The 23,717-nt window shown below is 38.4% G+C and overlaps 1 protein-coding gene and 1 pseudogene across 4 annotated transcripts in view; one reads left to right on the top strand and one right to left on the bottom strand.

The window, feature by feature from the left end:
- The window catches only part of PPM1B (protein phosphatase, Mg2+/Mn2+ dependent 1B), a 71,053-nt gene that overhangs the window by 13,425 nt on the left and 33,911 nt on the right, over positions 1 to 23,717 (bottom strand). For 3 of the 4 annotated variants that reach the window (XM_075535984.1, XM_075535981.1, XM_075535983.1), the window contains exons 2-5: positions 20,225 to 21,084; positions 11,769 to 11,886; positions 6,700 to 6,811; positions 75 to 132 (exon numbers count right to left, since the gene is read on the bottom strand). In XM_075535984.1, the coding sequence (XP_075392099.1) occupies positions 75 to 132; positions 6,700 to 6,811; positions 11,769 to 11,886; positions 20,225 to 21,070 (1,134 nt within the window). In that variant the 5' untranslated portion in view covers positions 21,071 to 21,084. The remainder of the gene's footprint in view (positions 1 to 74; positions 133 to 6,699; positions 6,812 to 11,768; positions 11,887 to 20,224; positions 21,085 to 23,717) is intronic. The other variant, XM_075535985.1, reaches the window with a different exon arrangement.
- LOC142430874 (mitochondrial intermembrane space import and assembly protein 40 pseudogene) lies at positions 3,371 to 3,895 on the top strand (annotated as a pseudogene).

The following is a 23,717-nucleotide window of genomic DNA, read 5'->3' as shown; positions in this document are numbered from 1 at the left end:
CAATATTTGACTATTTCATTTAGTATTAATGTGGTAGTATTTTTTAAATGCCCAGAATAAAAAATTACACTTACCCCATCATTTTCCCTGTGTGGATTCAGTCTATTATAAACTGCTTCAATAACATTGCGCCTAAAAAATAACACACATGTGCTATAGTTTTTATTAAATTATGTACACTTTTTAAAATAATCTTGACTACAACATAAAATTCACTGCCACATTAAAGACTTGCACAACACCAGTTTCTAGATTGTACTCAGAATTTGATTTTGTAAAATCTTTTTTTTAATGCAACAAAGAACCATCTTTATCCTAAAATAGAATAAGGAGTCATTTATTTTTTTAAAACGTTAGGTCAAGATTTCACTCTACAATTTCATCTTTAGAGAATTGGTGCATTTCCTTTTCCCATTTGATTGGCATATAACTCACAAAACACACCATTTGACAGTTAACCAACAGTGGTACAAATGTATTTCTTTTATAGAAAAAAATGTGTTATGTGAATCAAAGTGTATTCTTGTAATAGTAGTTTATAGTTAGAGAAAACTAAGTCTTTTGTATCTCAGGTTAAGTTTATTCCTAAATATTCTCTTTTCAGTAGCTACTATAAATTACATTGCATTCTTCATTCCATTTTCTTAGTTTTATAAGCTGATCCATTATTTTATTACTTTGCTGAATCTTCTGATTAGTTCCAGTCATTTTCTTGCTCAATTTTTCGAGATTTTCTATGTATAGAATTATATTTCTTTCCTACCTATCTGGATGCCATTTTTTTTCTTGCCTTACAATAAATACTAGCTAAAACTCCCAATATACTGTACAATAGTGACAGAAGACATTCTTAAGGTTCCGTTCGCAAAGGGAGTCAAGAATGATTTCCATCTATCTCTAATGAGAATTCTGTTTGTCACAGTGATAAGTATGACTTTAGTTCTGTTGAGAAATTTCATCTTCTTTTCCTCCTTCGCTTAAGAATGGGTATGGGGGAACCCAATGCCCATCTGTAGACAAGTGGACATCCCTTGCAGAGGGGTAGTGGCCATTCAGGGTTCAGTGTAGCTATAATGAAACACACAACCTTCCTCTAGTTCTTAAATGCTTCCTCCCCGCAACTATCATGATCCCAATTCTATCTTGCAAACCTGGTGAGACCAGAGGATGCAGAGTGGTACAGATGGGAACTGGAAACACAAGGAATCCAAGACAGATGAACTTCTCAGGACCAGTGTGAGTGGCGATACCAGGAGGGAAGTGGGTGAGGGGTAGAAAGGGAGAACCGATCACAAGGATCTACATATAACCTCCTCCCTGGGGAATGGGCAACAGAAAAGTGGGTGAAGGAAGGTGCCAGGCCGTGTAAAATAAAATAATAATTTATAAATTATCAAGGGAGGGGGGAGCGGGCGGGGAGGCAAAAAGGAAAATGAGGAGCTGATTCCAGGAACCCAAGTGGAAAGCGAGTTTTGAGAATGATGAGTGCAACGAATGTATGTGCTTTACACAATTGATGTATGTGTGGATTGTGATGAGTTGTATGAGCCCCCAAAAAATGATTAAAAAAAAAAGAATGGGTACGGGATTTTATCAAATGTCTTTTCTATATTGGCTGATATACTATTTAGCTTTTACTTATGTAGTGAATCATGCTGATTTAGAACATTCTGAGTAAAAATGGTATCAGCTATTCTCTTTCTAAGAATTCCCCATTGAGGCGGTCTGGTCTAGGACATTTTTGTCATGGGGAGTTTTTTGTTTGAATGACCTATTTGATTTCATTTGTTAAAGGCTCAGTTCAAGTTTTCTACCTATCTCTAAATTAATTTGGGAATTAGTTTGCTTCTAAAATTTTGTTCATTTCTTCTGGGTTTACAGATTTTCTTGTTGTTGTATAGGTCACACAACTGTTATCCTTTTGATTGCAGTTGGGTAAGTAGTATGCTTCAAGAATTTTATTCATTTCTTCTGTTTTTGAATTTATTGGAATGTCTTCAAATTGCTATTTTTTACATTTAAAACATTTTTAAATTTTTACATTTTGATTCACTTATTTCACCCATTTATTTCTGTCACATCTTTCCTTTCCTTTTGTTAAATTTCTCGCGGCTATCATTTTTGCTAATCTTCCCCAAGAAAAAACTTTCTAGTCTTATTTAATTAATTGGCTTAATATAGTTTTGTCCTTATTTCTTCTGGAGACCAGGCTTCTTTGCTGCCCCTCTCCCCGACCCCACCACCAAGTTGTTGAATAAAGGTGTTGACCTTGGCTTTCTCCTCTTTTAACGTGTACATTTATTGCTATTAGTTGGCCTCTGAGCACCGCTTTAACCATTTCCCAAAGGCATGGGTATACTGTTTTCCTTCTCACTTAGTTCTAGGAATTTTACTTTACTCTTTCATTTCTTCTACTACCCAGTTTCTAAACGGTATTGTTTCTATTCATTTGATTTCTGTCCCAATCTTCCTATGATTGATTACTAAATTTTATAGCTTGTGGATTCTGATCATGCCAATCTTTGGCTTTCTTTATCTGCTCCATTTTTCTCAAATGTATATTTTGTTAATTTGATTAGTCCTTTGTCTTTCAAATATACCACTTTAAAAAATGAAGTCGGGGGTCTGGAAGGGGAAGCTGATACCAAGGGCTCAATAGAAAGTAAAGGTTTAGAAAAAATTATGGCAACACATGTACAAATACGCTTGATACAACGGATGTAGGGTTTAAGAGCTGCAAGAGCCCTCAATAAAATGATCTTTTAATTATTTTTAATGTAGTGTAAATCTTCTAGATTTCTAAGTGCTGCCTTTCCTATGATTTCTAATTGTCATCATTTTGCTGTTGCAATGTTTTCCCGAATTCTTCTAGGGCAGTGGTTCTCAACTTTCCTAATGCCGAGACCCTTTAATACAGTTCCTCATGTTGTGGTGACCCCCCCCTCCCAACACATAAAATTGTTTTCATTGCTACTTCGTAACTGTCATTTTGCTACTGTTATGAATTGGGCGACCCCATGAGAGGGTCGTGCAAGCCCCCACCCCCAAAAGGGGCCGTGACCTACAGGTGGAGAACCGCTATTCTAGGGTACACAGTATTTTGACATTTTGGCGGGCCCTGATGTACAGGTTTTTTTAGTTCCTTTATCATGTCATTCTATTACCATTTCTTCCTGAGGGAAGTTGTTTGGTTCTTTATTTTGGTCACTGCTAGAGCCAACTTGTCCTATTTCTTTCTTTGAAGTTGTTTTATTTGTTGATAGTGTTTGTTTAAAAATGATTTGGTTGAATTGAAGGGACGGGCTCCAGCCGAGAGTGAGTGGAGGCAGGCGCACGGCGGCGGGCAGGCCTGGAAGGGGCGAATCCCGGTGGGACCCGGAGCCGCCCGCCCTACCTGGAGAGAGGTCCCAGCGCGGGGTCGCTACCGCTGCTCCAGCTGCGTGATCCGAGTGCCCAGCTGCCGCCATGGCCTATTGCCGGCAAGAAGGGAAGGACCGAATCATATTTGTGACGAAAGAAGCCCATGAAACTCCGAGCAGTGCAGAGCTGGTGGCTGATGACCCCGACGGTCCGTACGAGGAGCACGGATTGATACTGCCCGATGGAGACATTAACTGGAACTGCCCATGCCTTGGCGGCATGGCCAGCAGCCCCTGTGGGGAGCAGTTCAAGTCCGCTTTCTCCTGCTTCCACTACAGCACGGAGGATGTCAAGGGCTCAGACTGCATAGACCAGCTCCGGGCCATGCAGGAGTGCATGCAGCAGTCAGTACCCGGACCTCTACCCCCAGGATGATGACGATGCTGAGGAAGAGAAGGAGAAGCCGGAAGTGTTAGAGGGAGTCCCTCCCACGGAGGCGACTGCAGCCCCAAAGGAGGCGGGCTCGAGTTCATGAAGGCCAGTCAGTCCTGCGAGTTCACATCAGATGGACCTTACAGAGAGGCCTTTCAGTCACCCTCAGAAAAACCCTCTCCTTCTGTTCCGTGCACTGTCATATACAAAATAGCATATTCTGTGAAGTCGTGGTCTTGGCCGTTTAAAAGACACATTGCAAAAGCAAAACAAAAAACACGGGTGTGTCCTCCGGTAAACCTATCGGCAAAGGTAGATTGTTCCCCTCTCAGGCTGCCCTGACTCGTTCCACTCTGAAATAACGTGCTGAGTCGTCTCAGCAAGCCAAAGGCATCATCCAGGGGTGTCTCTTGTGAGTGAGCTGGTTGATTCTAATCCATCACGTCTTGGACTGCATTTCAGACCCTTGTGGGAAACAAGCATACTGGCATGGGACCATCCCGAATAGAAGAGGCCAGACAATCAGACACTTAGTTTTCAAAACGCCTCCTCTCCATCTTCAGTGTAGGAGGCAGCGCTGTGAGGCTGTCAGCACATCCATCATTCCTGATCCACCCTGGGTTTCACTTCTGCATTGTATTTCTTGTTTGGAAGGAGGGGGTCTGGACTTTGCATTCAGTCCCTAGTAAGTGAAGGGGAGGGCTGGTTATCACTGTTTCTTCCCCCCTCCCCTCTGGTTTGGGGCTGGTGTTCATCCTGGTTCTGTCTCAGCCAGTGCAGGCGCGGTATAGTCAGGATGGGAACCTAATTATCCCCAGAGGCACAGCCCAGAGGGATACTGGTCTGCATTAAAATGGCAGGGGAAAAGATTTCTACCTAATTTTGAATGTGTTCTTTAATTTTACTAAAGATATTTTTGATGTAAGGAAATATAAATTATATAAAGTTTAATTTCCTCTTTAAAGATAAAAAAAATGATTTGTTTGGGGGGAGGGGTAGGGAGGTACTATATGGACTGTGAGTTTGGTAGCTGGTAGCACTGGGATTAACTGCTGAGTTGTAGGCACGAGTCTCTGGTGGTCAGACAGAGTAGCTATGGACAGAGCGATCAGATGTTGCAGTCTTTGATCCAGGGGAACAGGAGCAGGTGGTGGGGGTGAGGAGGATGGCTGACTTATTTCATTCTGAATTTGTTTACACCATGTCTGTTATTTGGGATTCCTTGAAGTTGGCTTCTCCTTCTCTACTTCAGTGCTGTGTAATACTCATGCTGTATTAGGCCCCTGATCCATCTCTATCTTCAGTTGTTATTTTTGTTCTTGCCCCATGTGTGTTTGATACAATTCTTCGTCCTTTCATGCGATGTGTAGAGCTACATGATATCATCTGTAGCACTTTCATTCTGCTTTTGGTTCTTTCTTGAGGAGAGACTGAGCAAAGGAGGTCACCAGGATGCCATTTTACTCTCAAATTAAGGTACCACTTTTAGGTTTTCTTAAGGAGCCCTAGTGTGGGAAACTAACAACAAGGAAGATACGATGGGACTTATTCCCTGGTACTGGTATTGGAGATATAGTCCAAGTACATTTTCCTGCAGTAGTCTACCATTTTCACAGTTTCTCCCCTTAAAGCTGTGTTGCCATAAAGCACATGGTTGACTCCATCTCCCTACAGAAGCAGACATTCCTTTTTGCTCTACTTCTTCCCACTGCAGCATCTAATCGCTCTCACACCTTCCTCCAACCATTCCTGTTGCCTGAATTCAAAATGTTTGCCATAAGTCAGAGATTTTGGCTTAGCTATATTAATTTGGTCATTAGATTTGCCCTAACAGCTTTCAATGTATAGAAAATAACTACTTCACCCCTGTGGCTCTTTTGAATTTTATATGTAAAACAAAAAGGGGGTTTGTGGGATAAAAAAGACTTTCCCCCAGCTTTATCTCCCCCAAAGATACTCCAAGCATTAGAGACTGTTTGCCAGCACATGGTGGAAGGTCAGATGCTTAGACATTTTTCCTGAAGACATTCAGCCATCAACAGTGTCTGGCCCACTGTAGGTAGGGTTCACACCCTACTGATAATTGTTTCCATAGAGAGCCAAAGAACAGGTCAAACTGGCTCAGTGACATCCAGAGTGAGGCTGCCATCCTGTATTTAGGATCCGCACATCTTGTCACATGTACACCCCCAATACCACCCCGTCCCATTGCACGCTTACCCCTAGAATGTCCCCCTCCCATTACTATAGTACCTATAGCACAACCCCTTCTTGTGACATCTCTGTACCTGTAATTAGGGGGCTTGCATGCTCCCCAAAGATATATAAACCTTGGTTAGCCATAAATCGCTTTCTCCTGGCCTCTTGTCTCCCATCTCTACATGTACCACCAAGAGAAGCTGAGGTGAGCAAGCTACCATGAGCTGTATCAGACTCCTTTATTTCATACTCTCTTCTATTTCTCTTATACTCTATGACTTTACTATAATCTTTACTTATTATCGCTGTACATTTGTGCCTGTCTGTGATAATTTGTTTGGGGCTGGCTCCCGACATCCTGGTAGTGTGGTGGTTTTAACCTCCCTGGCGGTCTAATTATGTCAGTAAGTTTATACCCAAAGCAGTACATTGTTTTGCATAAAATGTGTTGTTTTACATTGGAGTAGTGTAGGCCTGTAACTCTTAAGAAATCACTCATTTTAATCTCTCTAGTAGAAATTCTGTGAAAGAAAAACTGGACTTCCTACTCTCATAAACAGTTCTAGTGCCAAAAACCCACAGAGTCGCTGTGTATCAGCATCAATTCCTTGACACTGAATTTAATCTTTTGGTTTAAATGGTCTTATCCAAGGTTATATATATATATATTATAAATTAACTCAAAATCAGCCCTTTGATTCTACTTACTTGCCAGCAAGACCTCCGCCAGGAGGCAAATTTGGGATATTTTCTGCAGATAAGATACGCATGACATGGGCAAGATCAGGCATTCCTTCGTCACCAGATTTCTCCATAATTTCTATAGGTTAAAAAAAAAAAAACAACAACCACAAGGCACCTAAATTACAGTGATAACCCCCAGTATCCACAAAAAACACAAAATTTGGCATGTGTTAATCATACATTTAAAAATAAGACATGTATACCATAATTACAATAAAATAAATGCAGTGGATGGTTAAGAATAAGATGAAGGAGAAATGTGTACACTTTTATGGTGCAGTGGTTATGGGTTGGGCTGATAATAACATGGACAGCAGTTTGAATCCACCACCACTCAGCAAGAGAAAGACAGGCTGTCTACTCCTGTAACCTACACTCTTGGCAACCTACAGGGGTCATTCTACCCTTTCCTCTAGGGTTGCTGAGTTGGAATCAACTCTATGGCAGTGAGTTTGGTTTTAGCTGATGACAACAATAATGTATTAAGAAGGAAAATTAAGCTAACGTTTAAAACAAAACAAAACCCCGACACTTTTAATTCCAATGGTAGCGACTTGGTAGTGGGGGGGCAGGGGGTAGCAGAGTCCCTCTAGTATAGAGTGGAAGAAAAATGTGTAAAGAAATCTCAAAACTATGAGAGAACAGGCTTGTTGATCACATAAAGATTAATGGAACTCCCAACACTGTGGTACCTAATCACCCTTCAGATCTGAAACTGTTAATCATTTAAGATTTTGAAAAGGCAGCATCTACCCAAGGGCAAGGTTCAGAAGGTTAGGCAAGTAAGAGGAATAGAAACAAAAGTAGAAAGCAAGTGAAGAAATGGTAAAGTGAGCGGAGTGCAATGGATGAGTTGAAATAAAATGTACGTAAAACTGATCTACTCTATAAAGCTTCACCTAGTTTGAAAAAAAAAGTCATGCCCCAAGGGGTGCTCAAGATGCAAAATCTGTTTACCTTGTGTCATAAAGTCCTTCATTTGTCCTCAACTTTTACCTTCTTCTGCCTTAGTCTCCTATTTGAGAGGCTCCATTATAAAAGAAGTTCTTCCCTGCGTCTAGATCTTCCCATGTACTCTTTCCACTTGGTTAGGGACACTTTACAAGACAAACCAACAGCTCCTCTATGTGGTGAACTCCTAGTCATCCTTCAGCTTTCACGTTTAAATACTTCTTTCAAGGAACCTTCCTCTGCTTTGACTCAGGCCTCGTGTAGTCGGCCTGTTGCTCTATACATCCAATGTATGCTACGTTGGCCATACAAATCATAGACTGTAAATTTCAGGAGAGCAGCAAAGTTATTCTCGATCTTATACTTGTAACTCTTTTTATGAGTTTATAATCTATCTTACATTTGTTTCGCAACCCTGGCACTATGGATTTTCTGGACCAAATAACTGTTATGGGGACTATACTATACATTGTTGGATGATGCAAAGCAGCATCTTGCTACTCACTAAATACCATACCTCTCAGTTATGATACCAAATATGTATCCACTTTGCCAGGTGTTCACTGAGCTTCAAAAAACAAAATTACTGCAGTCTAGCTCTTAATTGACCGATTTTCACGACACCCTACTAGTGAGTGCTGTTCGAGTCCCATTCACCATCATGCTCTATCATTGCTACCATGGGCTCCAGAGAGATGACTTATGTTGTCTTTACTGTGTCCTTCATGACACATAAGCTCAACAAACACTAAATAGAATACATGCAGATGACACTAAATAATTTAAATACTATTGTCAGTATCGGATCTGGGTTGCCCAACACACCAGAGTGCTTTTACCTTAAAATCGAATGTTAGATTACACTACACAATTTCAGGTCCCGACAGACCTCATAAAGTTACAAGTTGAGAGCCAACTCGGATTGTTTTGTAGTGGCTGCTTTATCATTGATTAATCTTGACTGAATAATTACAAACAAGCATTTGTCACAGGCCCCAGAAGATCACCATATTTCAGCTTTGTCATTTCTGCTTTATGACCAGGGGTTACAGGGTATCTTTATAAGTTTATGGGAAAATCACATTAATTTTAATTCTAAATTTGACTAAAAAATGTGACTCCAATAAACCAAATTCAATAAACCCAGTAGCCTAATGCAAATCCACTACATATATGAAGTTTTATCTTTCCAACTTTTCTCTTACAGAGGTACCTTTCCCCCTCAATTCAAGGTTATATGTTGACCTATGTTAGCTCCTAACAATTCTATGACTTATTTTATACAGCTAAACACATTTGAATAATGCCAATTAGAATTATAGTATAATTCAAATGCACTGCCAGAGTCTATTCTGGTCCATAGCAACTCGACAAAACCTCTTTATACCAGTGGTGCTCAACTTTCCTCATGCCGCGATCCTTTTAGTTGTGGTGAATTATTTTCATTGCTACTTCAGAACTGTTATTTTGCTACTGTTATGAGTTGAGAGACCCCTGTGAAAGGGTCATTCAACCCCCAAAGGGGTCACGACCCACAGGTTGAAAACTGCTGTCTTACACCCAGACCAGAAAGCTGCTTAACACTGAAGAAAGAGACAGAGTGGGTGTGAAAGAAACCTAGCAGGAGGGTGGAAGGCCTAAGGCGAGGCACTCACTTTTGGCTCATTGGTCCAGAGCAAGAGCGAGAGCTGAATGCCTTTATACAAGAGGTTTGTCTGCAGCTAAAAAGCTGTAGCATCTGCCCATACAGGCCAGGGGCATGAGGGAGTCCTGTGTAACACTCTTGGTCTTCTCCTGCTCTATTGTGGTGGGAGCTACATGGGCTCCAGAAAGTTTGCTGGCATGTGGCAGCCCAGAGGAGCCCAACAGCAGAGGCTATGCCAATCCCTATGCAGAAAGAAGTCTTCCTGACAATAAGGCATGGCCCAGCAGCAAGGCAGAACACTTGGGAGCTGTGTGGGCACCCAGGTAGCACGATGGTAGCCAGAGAGAGCAGTGACATGACATAGTGTCTGACCTGAACCGCAGTGCATTGATCTAGTAACATACAAATCAGAGAGGAGTAATTTTGGGAAAGGGAAAAGCCATTCTCCTTTGAGAACCTGTTGTTCTTGTTTATTGGTTGCTTTTTAAAAATAATAATGGTTTTCACTTTGCTAGCTCTCTCAAATGTCTTGTGTATCCAGCTCAGTCACGAAGGACTGCAGCACACTGAGGTGTACATGCTCATTCCGAGCAGCCTTATTGATCTGGAAGTTTGAGACACATCCTGGTCACATATATACCTAATATCTCAATCCTAATTGCAAGTGCTATTCGGTACTAAACTTAAATAAACCAGGGCTCCCTGGAAAATGGCTGATTAAAGGATTGGAACAGGGAACATTTTTATAAAATGAACCTCTGGAAGATTCATTGTATCAAAAAGCAATAAATTGCTCCAAAAAAAAGGACAGAGACAGGCCACAAAGACTAGCATAAATTCAAAGACCAAATTATGAGAAAAATTCTATTGAAATAAATAACAAATTATAACACAATGAGTATATTAGGATTATATGAGCCTGTATTCATATAATGGGCAGGTGAGAACACTTTTTTCTTTTATCCTCCCAAACCCTTTTATTCTGAGCACTTACAGATAACATATACCATTCCATAATTCAATCAGAACATTTCCTTATAGTAAAGTGCCAATTAGTAACTATAGAAAAAAATAACTGAATTAGAAAATCCATATTATTATACCAGTAGTAACTGATTCAAGTTAACATCATCAATGGATACTAAACTGGTCTGTGAAAATTAAGATTGCATGTGCAATAGTTAACTAATATAATCTCAAAGTTTCTCTCTATGACATAATTACAGCATACGAATTAACTTTTAAATGGAGGAACCTGAAAGCAGCATTTCAAACCAAATGGTAAAAGTTAGCATTACCATTAATGGCACAAGTAAATACTGTATGCCTTCTTGTCAATGTATAACCTAAATTAAGAGGCAACATCAGTCAACCCAAATGGAGGGACACTTCTAAAAAATGAGTTGTGTATTTTACAAGTGTCAAAGCCAGTGAATATAACAAAAGACCATGGAACTAATTGCAAATGGAAGTAGACTAAAGAAATCTACGGAACTTTGGTGGTACCATGGATTAAATACTAGGCTATTAACCACTGGGTCTGTGGTTCAAATCCCAAAAGAGAGAGGCTAGCTGCTCTTCCAGAAAGCATAGGAACAATTCAACCTCTACCCTTGACGATGGCTAAGCATCGGAAACATGTCAACACTGAGAGTGAGATCTTTTTGTTTTGTTTAAAGAGGCTTAACAGTTAAATGCACAGGATCCTGGCCCATGAATTAGATGGTGATAATGTAACAATGCTAATGCCCTAATCTGGAGTATGCTGTCGTTATGTGGGAAACTGTAAATCTGTTGCATTAAGAGGCAAAGGAGTATTATATCTGCAATTTACTCTAATTGGCTCCAGAAAAAAACATTTAATACGGTAATATGTATGTATATGTTATAGAAAGCATAGCAAAAGGTCAAATGAGATCAATATATGAAGGGTCTAGGAAAAGGATACATGCACACAGAAGCACTTTACAATACTTCTGCAACTTTCTTGTTAAACTTGGTATTACAACAAAATGTTTTTGTTTTGTTTTTTAAGTAAAAACAGTAATCTTTGGTAACACCAACACTAACTCATCAGTAAGATGGGGGGAATGAACTCCAACAATTCACTATTCTGTACTACTGAGTTTATGAATGGGAGCTGACTCGAGCAATGAATTTGGGTTTGGATTTTGTTTTGGGGGAAGCAAGTTCTACTAGAATCTTTACTTGTCTACTAGGAATCGGGTAAAGAAAGCAAAATTAAAAAAAAAAACCTCTAAGAAACTATTTTGAAATAGCTTTTTTTTATTGGTTTAATCATTATGTGTCTCCTCTCTTTTGATAAACCCTCTTTGGTCCAAGTTATATTACATTTTAGGCAGATAGAAGGTTGGTTTTGAAGGCTTCATATTGGAATGCTTATCTTTACTTCTAAACAAAAAGGCACTCTTCTTACCTTCAACCCTTGATTCCAGGTGCTTATCCAACTCTGAATCGTTTTTCATTGCTTCATCTGAGACCTTGGGGGCATTTGGAAAGCAAACTAGCACAATACTCATGTTATCTCGACTCCCCTGTTAAAGAAGGAAAGTGAAGTTATATTCTATATTCTACTATGATTTACTTCTAAACAGTTCATTACTTTAAGGAATTATGGTTTAATCATCCAAAATGTACACATTGAGCACATTAATTTTTATTTCAATTTTAAGTACAACCTGAAAAACAAAAAAAGTATTTGGGTATGAACAGATCTGGATTTTTGGATGCTGGATTCCATGTTAACTATTCTTCTTACTCACCACGTATTCTGAAATCTGAGACTTGAAGATAGTTCTGTATGTCCTTTGTCCCACATATACACACTTCCACCCAAACTTTATTTCCCACTCAAAATCTTATTCTCATATTCACAATGTGGTTAAAGCCCAACATCCATCCTTCCTAAACACATGTACACATATTTTCTGCCTAATTAACTTGTATCAAACAAAGCACTGCCATTAAAACTTTACTGAGTTTAAAATCTAAAAATGTAGCTCAGCATGATACCCAAGCCCGATTGTTCTGAGTATATATTCAGCATCAAACTGAGTAAGGTGCAATGTAACTTCTGTTGCCAAGACAACAGTCAGACGTGATAGCTTTTAAAGAAAAAGACCTCAGATTGTCAGATTATTTAAAGCAAGAATCACAAATACTTCTTTCCTACCATGAAACAATATGCACCAAGGGGTGGGGGTGGGGGGTTTACTTTTTCTATAGGTATATATTACTTTAATTTCTAAAAACAGAGATTTCCTAATCAAACGCTTCTTTTTCTTTTGGGTTTAGTGCCTTCAAAAATGGTGTCAATGAAGGGGACGCTCTTTTTTTAGGATAGTGGAGTTTGCCAACCCCAAATGAAAGAAGCCAAATGGGCTTACCCCTCCATGTCAGACATAATCTAGAAAGTATACTTGGTTCAGGCGTGCCAAATTTGGCAGAACCTGCATTAAACAATCAGCATACAACTAAAAGGACAGGAAGGCCTTGGAGAGCTTCTGCCGCCATCTCCTAACTCAATGGAGCAAAGTTCAAAAACAGAAGAGGAGGCTGAATCTAAGAAAGTTAAAAAAAAAAAAAAAAAAAAAAGAAAGCTTCCAAAGAAATTGCTCTCTCCACAGACTAGTGTTTGACTAGAAAGGACTGATTCTCAATCGTCGCAACACCCAGGAATTGCAAACTGGCCCTTAGTAATTTTATCAACTGCCTCCTCCTAACCCCCAAATTTCTCTAACGGTTTCAGATTAAAACTACTGTATTTAGTTGAACCAGAAAAGAAAGGAAAAAAAAAAACCAATTTCCGAGAAATCATGCCTTTACCATTTAAGTTAGGGTCAAACAAAATGTCTAAAGTGTGTCATGGAGCTTATTCAAGAAGCAAGCATCCCTATAATACTATGATTCTGTTTTTAACAAGTTTGTGAATACACAGAATTTTAAGAAATCTGGTTTTCACTAACCATATTCTATTTGATACAATAGTATCAATGCTCTAACAATTCTTAACCTACCCTTAATTCTTAACTTACCCTTCTCTGTACATAATACACTATTAGATTTTATAAACTACAAAGTATAGATCACACATAATGGAAAGTAAAGCAAAGAATAGTTTTAGGGAGTTTACAAGACCCCAAAGATTAATCTAAAGGAAATAATTTACAACAGCTGAGATATATACAATTTTAATGATGCTATTTTATATACAGATGACTTTCTACAAACACAAAATATGAGTAAGAGTGTTTTGAAAAATCTTCCCCTTTTATGCCTATTGGTTCCAGAGACAAAGGAACCATGAGCATACACTTTTCATTAGGTTCAAGGAATTAAATAACATGTTTAAAAGGTAAAACAGAACATCTTGGACAAAAATACTGTGTCAAATATTTAAAGACTATACTTTTTGTACCTTTGTAATTTTGACACCAGTATAGTGTTGACACCATCATCACTTTAAGGAATTAGAAAATGTACAGAGTGACAATGGCCAGTGCCACCCAATCAAGCCTTAGTAGCACATAATGTAGCATCTGTAATGGGCTGAGAGCCTATAACTCTCAGGGAAGGGACAAACACATTACCTAGAAGGCACTGTGATTTATCAAAATAATCAAGGTAGATAAAAGACTAAATTTTCAACTATCTATGAAACTGTCTGAGTGCTTCCTGTATTTCATTTATACAAATCTGTATCATGAGCACCTTCAACAGAACTAAATTAACTGGGGCCTGTAAATTAGATATTCCTCAAGTACTGACAAAGGGCTTTACTCCAAAAAAATGCCTTGAGGATATTATCATCCCTCTTTTGTAAATAAGAAGACATCAAAGCTTTGCCCAAATTCATACTAAGTACCATACCAGAAGTTAAAAACCCAGCTTCTAGCAGCAAAGCTTATGTTCTTAACACAATATTCATGGTCCAGAGTGTACCGTAAGTGTACTCACAGGGGCTTGGTGGGATATTTTAAATGAGGGGCATAACACAGAGATAATATTCAGTATCTGTGGGCAAGCCACAAATTTGCTCAAGGAGGCTCACGGTTTCAACATTAAATAATGCTACATTCCTCTTAATTTTACATTAAAGCAAGTCTCTGCAAAAATTACTGGGATAGGAAATGAAAGTAGAGAAGACCAATAACTGGTTTCTTAAAAATAAAAAAAATGTACTTTCTCTTCAATATGTGTTTATTATTTTGTTGGGGTATATACATTAAGTTGTTTGGACCTAGTACTTATATGTGTCAGGCAGCAGGATAGGGATAGAAGGGTTTGTTCCTCCCATGCCTGCACAAGGCCCCATATGGAGGTTTGGAGAAGAATCAGGCGAGCCTCAGCCAACTGTGTATGCTCTAATTCAGCGCCCCCACCCAGGCAGGTGGGCTGATTCAGCCAATGGGGTCAACCAATGCCTTCAACCACGCCTCCCCAGCCAGAGGTTTAAATACCTCAGCGGCCAGTCCTTCAGCTCCTCTGCCTTCATCCCTTGACCCTGCTCCTGCGCCCACTCAGCAGATGCAAGAGGTGGCCCGGGCGCGGCTTACACAGAGTTTGGCACGCTTCAAAATAGTGTAAGTGCTCTTTTGAGACTGTAAAACCTGAACCTCTGCCCTTATAACACCCCACTTGCATCATAAACCATGCTTTGGCGTGAATTCTTTCTCATGTAAAGCCAAGAACCGAAATATTACCCACCTGAGAAACCTAAAATATAGTCATGCCAATTTTGGTCAAGGGGTACTATGAAAAAAACAACTAAGAAACTAAGGGCACGATGAAACCTAGAGTGTGAGAAACTGCATCCACAGACACTGGCTGTGCATGCACTTTGCTAATCAGTCCTGCTCCTGCACACCCCAAAAATCCCCAAACACCCCCACTCTGTGCACTCCCTTTACTTAAGATTATATCGTTAAAAGTCACAATGAGTAGGACCAAACATTTATTTTAAGGGACTATGTGCATTTTCCACATTGTACCAATAATCTGAATGGCTAAGAATGGATACTTTTGAGAAATCATTTTCCCTCGGTTTTGTCAAATTTCTGAAATAGATATTGAATTGAAATCAGTATTTTAAAGAATTTAAATATTGACTTGATTTATAAGAAAAGTAAAACATAAAAGAAACATGAGAATTATCAATTTCTAGAATGTCAAGTGAAGGGAAAAGTCTTAAGAAAGCCCTATTTTTATGCTTGTATTTGCTGACTAAACATGGGGAAAGAGTTGAAGTTTTCAGAGCAAACTGTTAACAGTGATTTCCTCAAGGGATGATACTGGGAATGAGAAACAAAGATTAACAACTTTACTTTGAATATTTTTGTATTTGTTACAAAAGAGAGTATTAATGTTTCCCTTGAGGATGGAGTGAGAAAAACATTCTTAACATATATGAAAGTAGTATCTGTGCAAGTACATCTTAAGCCTGTCTCTTAATGTCAAACACGCTCTATCTCCTTACTTGCATGTTAGTTGTTTTCATTTTCTTCACTTCAGAAAAGTCATTGTTAGGCTTGGAAAAAATGTTTTGATTGTAATTTATAAACAATGAAGGACTACGCAAATATCAGTTACATACTCAATACAATCTTAAATGAGATGACATTAAACACCATGAACTGGCAATAAAATTAGAGGCTTCTTTCTTAGGGACCATTCTCCTAGAGTGAACTATCCAATGTAAACGGGATAACACCCGACCAGGTCCTTCATACTTAAAATTTAATATAGTGAAACTGCATTCCTAAAATGTGATTCTAAGAACAATGATGCTAACAACATCTCACATGGTTGTGAAAGGAACACTAGCTAAAATATGTGAACTACTCCAAACAGTGTCTGGGATTGAACATCCACTGCCACAGAGTTGAGTCTGCTGTATTAGTGACCTTTGAGGGTAGAACTAGCCTATGGTTTCCAAGCCTGTAAATCTTTTGGGGAGGAGACTGACTCATCTACAGCAAATGTTAAGTACAAATCTGACCACTGACCTTGTGGTGAGCAGCCCAAAACTTAACCAACATTAACCAGGACTTCTCTCTGCCTCACAGAAAACACTGATTTATCAATGTTATTGAGATGAGGAGCCATGTTGGAGTAGTGGTTACTGTTTGGGATGCGATCTAAAGTCAGCAGTTCAAAACTAACAGCCTATTGAGAAGACACGACGAATCACTTTCTACTCCCATAAAAATTTACAGTCTCAGCCACTCACAGGGGCAGTTCTGCCTTGTCCAATCTTAGAGGAGTCACAGCGGTTCTCAACCTGTGGGTCATGACCCCTTTGGAGGTCAAACGACATTTTCACAGGGGTCACCCGATCCTTAACAGTAGCAAAATAATAGTTATGAAGTAGCAACGAAAACAATTTTATGGTTGGGGGTCACCACATGAGGAATCATATTAAAGGGTTGCAGCATTAGGACAGTTGAGCATCAACTTGATGGCAGTGAGTTTTATTTTTTAGTATTAATGATGCTGATCAAAACCTATTATGATTTCATAGACCAAAAGATTAAAGTGCTTTGTAAACTGTTATAGCTGACAGGTGTTAGAAACATTTAAGGTGTCATTTAAATCTCTTTATCAGAAAACATCTACTTAATGAATGGCTTTTCTCTTTCTTAGAACAGCGAACATCTTCTGAGCAAGTGTTGTATGTCAAGCAGTGGGCTAAATGCTTTATATGGAGTTTTATATTTGTATTCAATTTTTCAGACTGAATAAAATTATCTGTAATGCTTCAAATATTTTGTATACTACTATTCTTTAATCAAACCATGTAAGTAAACTGAAATGACAAAATAGCATTTTAAGAAGCCAGAAAGGTTTCATTCCATAACTTTCAATGGTTGAAAAAATTCTGAACAGTCTACTATGTGTATAGAGAAAATCGCTAAGCTTCTCAAAACTAACTGAAGAGTTTGAAAGCACCTTTGTTGAGGCGAAAGAACCGTGCTGATCCACCTCCACTAAAATGGAATGAGCCACGTGCCTGACTCATGTATCTGTTACTCTATTTCTCATTTCAGAGATGTCCGGACTCTATCGAAACATCTTTTAACACCTTCAACAGTGAATATTTATCACTAGAATCATTTAAATACCATTCAGGGAAGTGTTGTCAAATTGCTGTAAAAACTTGTCTATTTTACAAGCTCCTTTTCTTGACTCTCAATTCCAGATCTAAGAGCCTTTGGCTATTCCCTCAAACTGGTTAGCCCCAACTCATGGCAATCAGCCACACAATAGAATGAAAGGCTGTCAAGTCCCTTGTCTTCCCCACTTGGATCTGGCTGTTGTGGGGTGCATAGGGGTTTCTTTGGTTCATTTTCTGGAGGAAGACAAGACTTTTTTTCCAGTCTGTGTAAGTATGGGAGGTCTGTTGAGACATGTTTTTAACATCCAAACAAAATGCAACTCTTCAGTGACAGACGGGCGGTGGCTGCCCATGAAATACATCAGCCACGAATTGAACACAGTCTACACCTGGCTGCTTAAAGGTTTCTTTTTTTTTTTTTTTTTAACTTCTGACCCCTGAGAAATTTGCAGCATGGGCAAGCACTGTCCCAAACACTTGACTCATTATGCATTTGATTTGGAATGAATCACTTTCAGAAACCTTGTATTGTTGCCAAAATTTTCAAGACTTCACATACCCACTTCAAGACACCCACAATTTAAGAAGCCTTGGTCTACAACACAAGGAAGGCATGAATTGTACCAATGAATCACTAATGCCTGCATTCCTCAAAATCAGTTATTAATCCAACAGATTGAAATATAGCCACAGAAAATTATGTAATTAGTACTTATAGGCATGGGGATATCACCAGAAATATTGCTGGATGAAAAAAGGTAGCTGCAGAAGAGCAAGAAGAGCACTGACCAAACGATGCACTTACAGGCAGATAAAAGACTGGAAGGATATACACCCAAGCAGTGAAAGCTGACTTGATTGGGTAGCATAACTTTCTGATTTTTTTTCCCAATTACATTTTCTCCCTCATGTGATAACTATCATGAGAGAAAATCCTGCTTTCATTTATTAGTCTGACAATAAACAAATAAATAGCCTGCTTTCATTTCCAAAAGCTACCCATCAGAATGATTCCATCCAGAGTCTGAGGAGAAAGACACTGCAATACCACTAAATGAGTAGTCAGTTGACAATCATCAGTACAGTACTGCTGTACCTGTACTTACTGCAGCCTGGAGTAAAAAGGATCTGGTACTCTGAAAAATCAATTAATGTCATGTGTGACAGGCGCTACAGGTATCTTCATGTAAGTCTTTCTGGGGGAAAAGCTGTCCCTACTGGTAATATTAGTCCTTAAAAAGTTGTCTCTTTCCAGTATACAGCGTACAAACATCATCAAAACCAGAGTATCTGCATAGACCCAGGGATCTTTCTGGAGAACTTTTTTGGCTATGCCTGCCTGATGGGGAAATGGCCATCTGCCTGATGGGAAAACAGAATGAATCTCCATCTAGAAAAAATGAATAAAGAGGTGAGACTCCTGTCTCACTTAGTTAAGTATCAGTTTTGCCTTGCTATTTTTCAAATACTGCCGTAAAAATGCAGCCATAAAATATCCTTTATTTTTCAAAAGATCACTTTAAACTACACACTGCACTAGGCACAAGAAACTAGAAGAGGATTTCTGCTGCTGTGAGACAGGTGTCCTAGAGATCAGCAGCAAGCACTTAAAGCGGCAGAGCCGTTTTGAGCAAAATTTCTGCCTCAGAAACTACACTCAGCTTCTTGGCATCAAGCTGCTGTAGCTTTAAACTGTGTGTGAACTTTATGTTATTTTAGGTTTTATGCGATATTTGGTATGACTTGATAGATTAATTTTGGGGTCTGAGACACTAAGAAGTGTTCCCCCATAAATCTATGGTAATTGCTTCTCTGCTTCGTGTTCCATAGGAACATGCTACTTCCACAAAGGGAAAACCAGGCAATGGTCCTATAACTCAAATTTTAATTACCAACATAGTAAGTAACGTCATAAAGGTCAATTGAAGTAACTAAACATGGTAAAACACATTCAAGAGACTTGTTAATTACCTGCTGCTCTACTCCATCAAGTTAAAATTCAGAGACAAGTTTATTTTCCACAGGAAAATTTTACATTATTGTATTTTATACAATAAGCCTTAGCTTATGATTTTAAATATATATACCTTAAAAATAATGTCTACGGCTTCAACAAAAAATACTATGTATTAATCACCATGCATTTATTATTTCGTTACAAGTAAATGTCTTTCAGATTAAATGTCAGGAAAAAGCTTCTTTGGTGAAATAATTAAGAAACATACAGCTCATACCTGAATTCTGGTTTCTGTCTGGGCTGCTAAAAGCCTCAGAACTGAACTACGAAACTACACGTGGCCTAGGTTCTGGCATAGCCTCAAATACTTGATGTGACTATTGATCTCTTAGTAATATTACATTTGATTACATATGAAGGGCTTAAAAAGTACCTGAAAACGGAGTGCAAAGATAATAGCATTTTCCCACAAACTTCTCAAAAGCCCCCTCAATCATATTTTATCCAATGCCTTCAATTGCAAGCTATTACCAATGATGAGAATTTTAATCAAAAGCAATCATTCTCAATAGCAACCAATTATAAAGTAAGTGTTGACAAATGCTGCAACTTTGTTTGATTTAATTATCAAATTAAAAGGTGTAAGGGAATGAGAGTCAAAAACAGTGGCAGCAATTGTGAAGGAAATATATTAATATACCCAGGTAATTCCTAATTAAACACTTAAAAAGTTTATTTTTACTTACCGATGCTTTCAAAATTAAAAGTGCATTTGAATTGTAACAAAAAAATTTTTACATACCTTATGTAAACAAGTGTCCACTACCCAATTGCATACATTTTCCAGGTCATCAGATACCTCAAGCCTAGATTTTACAAATTCACAGAGCTCCTCATTACTCATAACATCCCAGATCCCATCACAAGCCAAGATGATAAATTCATCCTCTTCTGCTCTTAAAACTTCATAAACCTCAGGCTCTGGAGAAACAAGTTGTTCGGTTGGGCCCTTGCCATCAACACACTTGTAATCATAGTCCCCCAGAGCACGAGACACTGCTAATGAACCGTTAACACGTTGGATCATTACACTGCCGCCTGCATTTTGGATCCGCTCCTTCTCCCTTGGATTGCACGGTTTGTGATCCTGGGTAGAAAACCAGACTTGTCCATTCCTATACAGCACTGCACGAGAATCACCACAGTTGATAAAGTAAATGTGTTTGGGAGAAATCATGACTCCCACTGCAGTTGAACCACTCCTGTCCATCCCGTTTCTGAGGTCTGAAAAGTTACGCATGTATTCATCAATTTTCAAAAAGCCAGTCCTGATACCATTCTTGACGTTTTCCACAGAAGGCTCCAGAGCAGATCCTGATTTTCCAGCTGCCCTAAAGTCTTCATTATTAGTGATGTGTTCTAATAAATGTGTTGAGCAGTAATTTGCAACTCGGGATCCAGCATGACCATCATAAACTGCAAAAAATGACCAGTCTTCCAAGCCTTGAGGAATACCTACAACAGCGGTGTGTGCATCTTCCATTTCCACTCTCCATCCTTGCATGCTGCTCAGGCCAAAACGCAAGCCATTCCCAGCACCACGAGCATTATGCTTCTCAGTTTTGGGTTTATCCAAAAACGCACCCATGTTTAATAATGAATCTGAAAAGAAAAAAAGTAGGTATTAAATGTTAATGTTTGTTACAGGATGAAGCTACAAAAGTCTGCCTACTTTCTAGTTCTGCCAATCTCAATTTCTATGATCTCCAATTTATATAATCTCATAATATAGGTAATATCCTGATTTATTGAACTCAAAACACAAGAACTTTCCTCATGCATTCTCTCATCTGGAATACCAAACCTATACCCTATAGGACAGGGTAGAACTGATTGCTGAGACTATACCTCTTTACGCGAGTAGAAAGCCTTATCTTTCTCCCCCAACTAGAATAGTTTTTTCATCATCCATTCTTGCACCTTAGAATCACCAGGCAATCACATCAAAATCTCTACAAATGAAACAGACAAAAAGGCCCCTTCCATGATTGCAATGTGCAGCCAAAGCTCGCGGCTCAACTACTTTAGCTTGATTAAGGTTATTGTAAAAATTCCATTTACAAGATAGACTAGGGTTTAACATAAATGCCAGCCTCATCTTATACAAAGGGGATTCAACATGTTTGAGGAAAGTCTACATCGTAGTTTAATTCCATTTTCCATGAAATTTTTGAATCCCCTTAGTGTGAGACTTAACAATAAGATTATCCAAAATGTTACAGCATCTTGTTTAATATACTAAGCCATGTTTTAGAAAAACTACCAAAGCAAGAATTAAATTCAAGATAGTCTCACTAGTGATATATTACTTTTCTAGCATCTCTTTGCTTTACTGTTCACAAAACAGTACAACTACTTCTCACTTATTGTGTTTGCATTTATAATAATAATCATTACACACACCAACTGTCTTGTGCATTAACAACGTATGTCTGGGAATACGAACTCCCAAGTTACAATGCAAGGATTATGCTAGCTAGGATGGCGGTGGTTATCTTTAAACCTAAGCATGATTCTTTCTCATTAGTTTGGCAGTTAATGCAATGATGTGATCTGGCGGTTACTTTCAATTTACATTGATTTTGCATAATAACTTGGTCTATGGAATCTAAGCACAGCTAAGGTCTTTATTTCTGAAACACACCGAGCAATACTAAAAATAAGAAATTTCATAAATAGCTATATGTCAATCGATCTAAAGCAAATGTCCTATACTATATAATCTACTCTGAAATTAGTTTCTCAATGTCAGGACAATTTACTGGCATGTTCCAAAGGCATTTGCTGGAGATAGTACGTATTTTGATTCTATGGTTTATTTCATGATTTTTTTTTTCTCAAAGTGGGGAAAATGAGAATTTACCGAAAGGCACCGTTTTATTTTACTTTTTTGTCTTTTAAGTGAAAACCTCCAAGAACTTTCTAAACATTTACAGTGATTGTTTGTCAAATATTAGATTTGGTGTTGTATGGATTTATCACATATCTCTGAGGTGGGAGAAACACAAAAAGTCATCTTTATCCTTGGAAAACCTGAAATTTAAAGTGCTCAGCCAATTCCTTATGATTTCATATGGTCACTTAGCGTTATTTTAGCCCACAAGTACAATTAAGCAAAGTACAGTTTAAATAGCAGTATTTCTGCATTTCAAACCGTATTCTTAACAATGTCAATATATTTTTTCTGCTCCAGAGCCACTGTTGATTTCAAACTGTGGAACTTGTAAATTGCAGCCCAACTTGTAACCACCTCCTTTAAGGAATTTGTTAGCTCTGGTTCTATCACAGTTTGGACGCCAGAGTAAAAGCTGTGTTAGGATTAGGAGGTCTATCAATTCTAAACTTTCTTGCTGTGTGCGTGTGAGCTGTATTATAATTCTCACTCACCTTATTCCTGCCATTAAGTTTACTCTGACTCCTGGTGGCCCTATAAAGCAGAGTAGAACAGCCCCTATAGGTTTCTGAGACAACTCTTTATGGGAGTAGAGAGCCTCGTCTTTCTATCTGAATTGTACAGGACACTTTTATAATCACTTGTCCATTTTTTAAGAGAATACAATTTAAACTAAATATTTGAAAAGCAATGTAACACACCAGTGAGGAAGTGAAAACCACTGGACATACTAACTGTGGGGAAGTTAAAGTCAAACGTTACAGTAAGTGGAGTTTAATTGCCTTTTTTCCAACATTAAAGATAATACCTTTTACTTTCCTTTTTTCAGAAGAGCACCAATAGATTGTTCTGCACCTCCACTTTAGAAATCATTGGTCTACACAACTCTGAGCCTCAGAGATTTACAAGAGTGAGAAAATTATACATAGGAAGCGTTGTCTGAATATTGAATAAACAATGTTCTCTACAATGTGTCTTTTTTTCCATTGCCTTACTTGAAAACAAACAGGGCTGTATTCCCACAAGAACATAATACCATTATTTATTTTCTATACATATATGTGACTTTTTGTTGACACTCCACAGAGCAGAGCATATACAGAATCAACAAGTTCTAAACATACAACTCAGTAACACTGATTAAAAATTCAAATTGTGCTACCAGTCTCTCTCCTTTTCTGATTTTATTTTTAATCAATAGTATACAAATATGAAATAAACACCTGAGAAATCACATCTAAAACACAATTCTTGTACCTGAAAGGAGAATGATGTGGTGGTCTGCTTCTATAGAGATTACAAACTTGGACATTCTGTGGGTAATTCTACTGTCCTATAGAGC

Source organism: Tenrec ecaudatus, chromosome 17 (assembly GCF_050624435.1).
Source record: "Tenrec ecaudatus isolate mTenEca1 chromosome 17, mTenEca1.hap1, whole genome shotgun sequence".
NCBI classification, from domain to species: Eukaryota; Metazoa; Chordata; class Mammalia; order Afrosoricida; family Tenrecidae; genus Tenrec; species Tenrec ecaudatus.
Note: the sequence above shows the minus strand (reverse complement) of the source record. Positions and strands in the feature narration are given on the sequence as shown.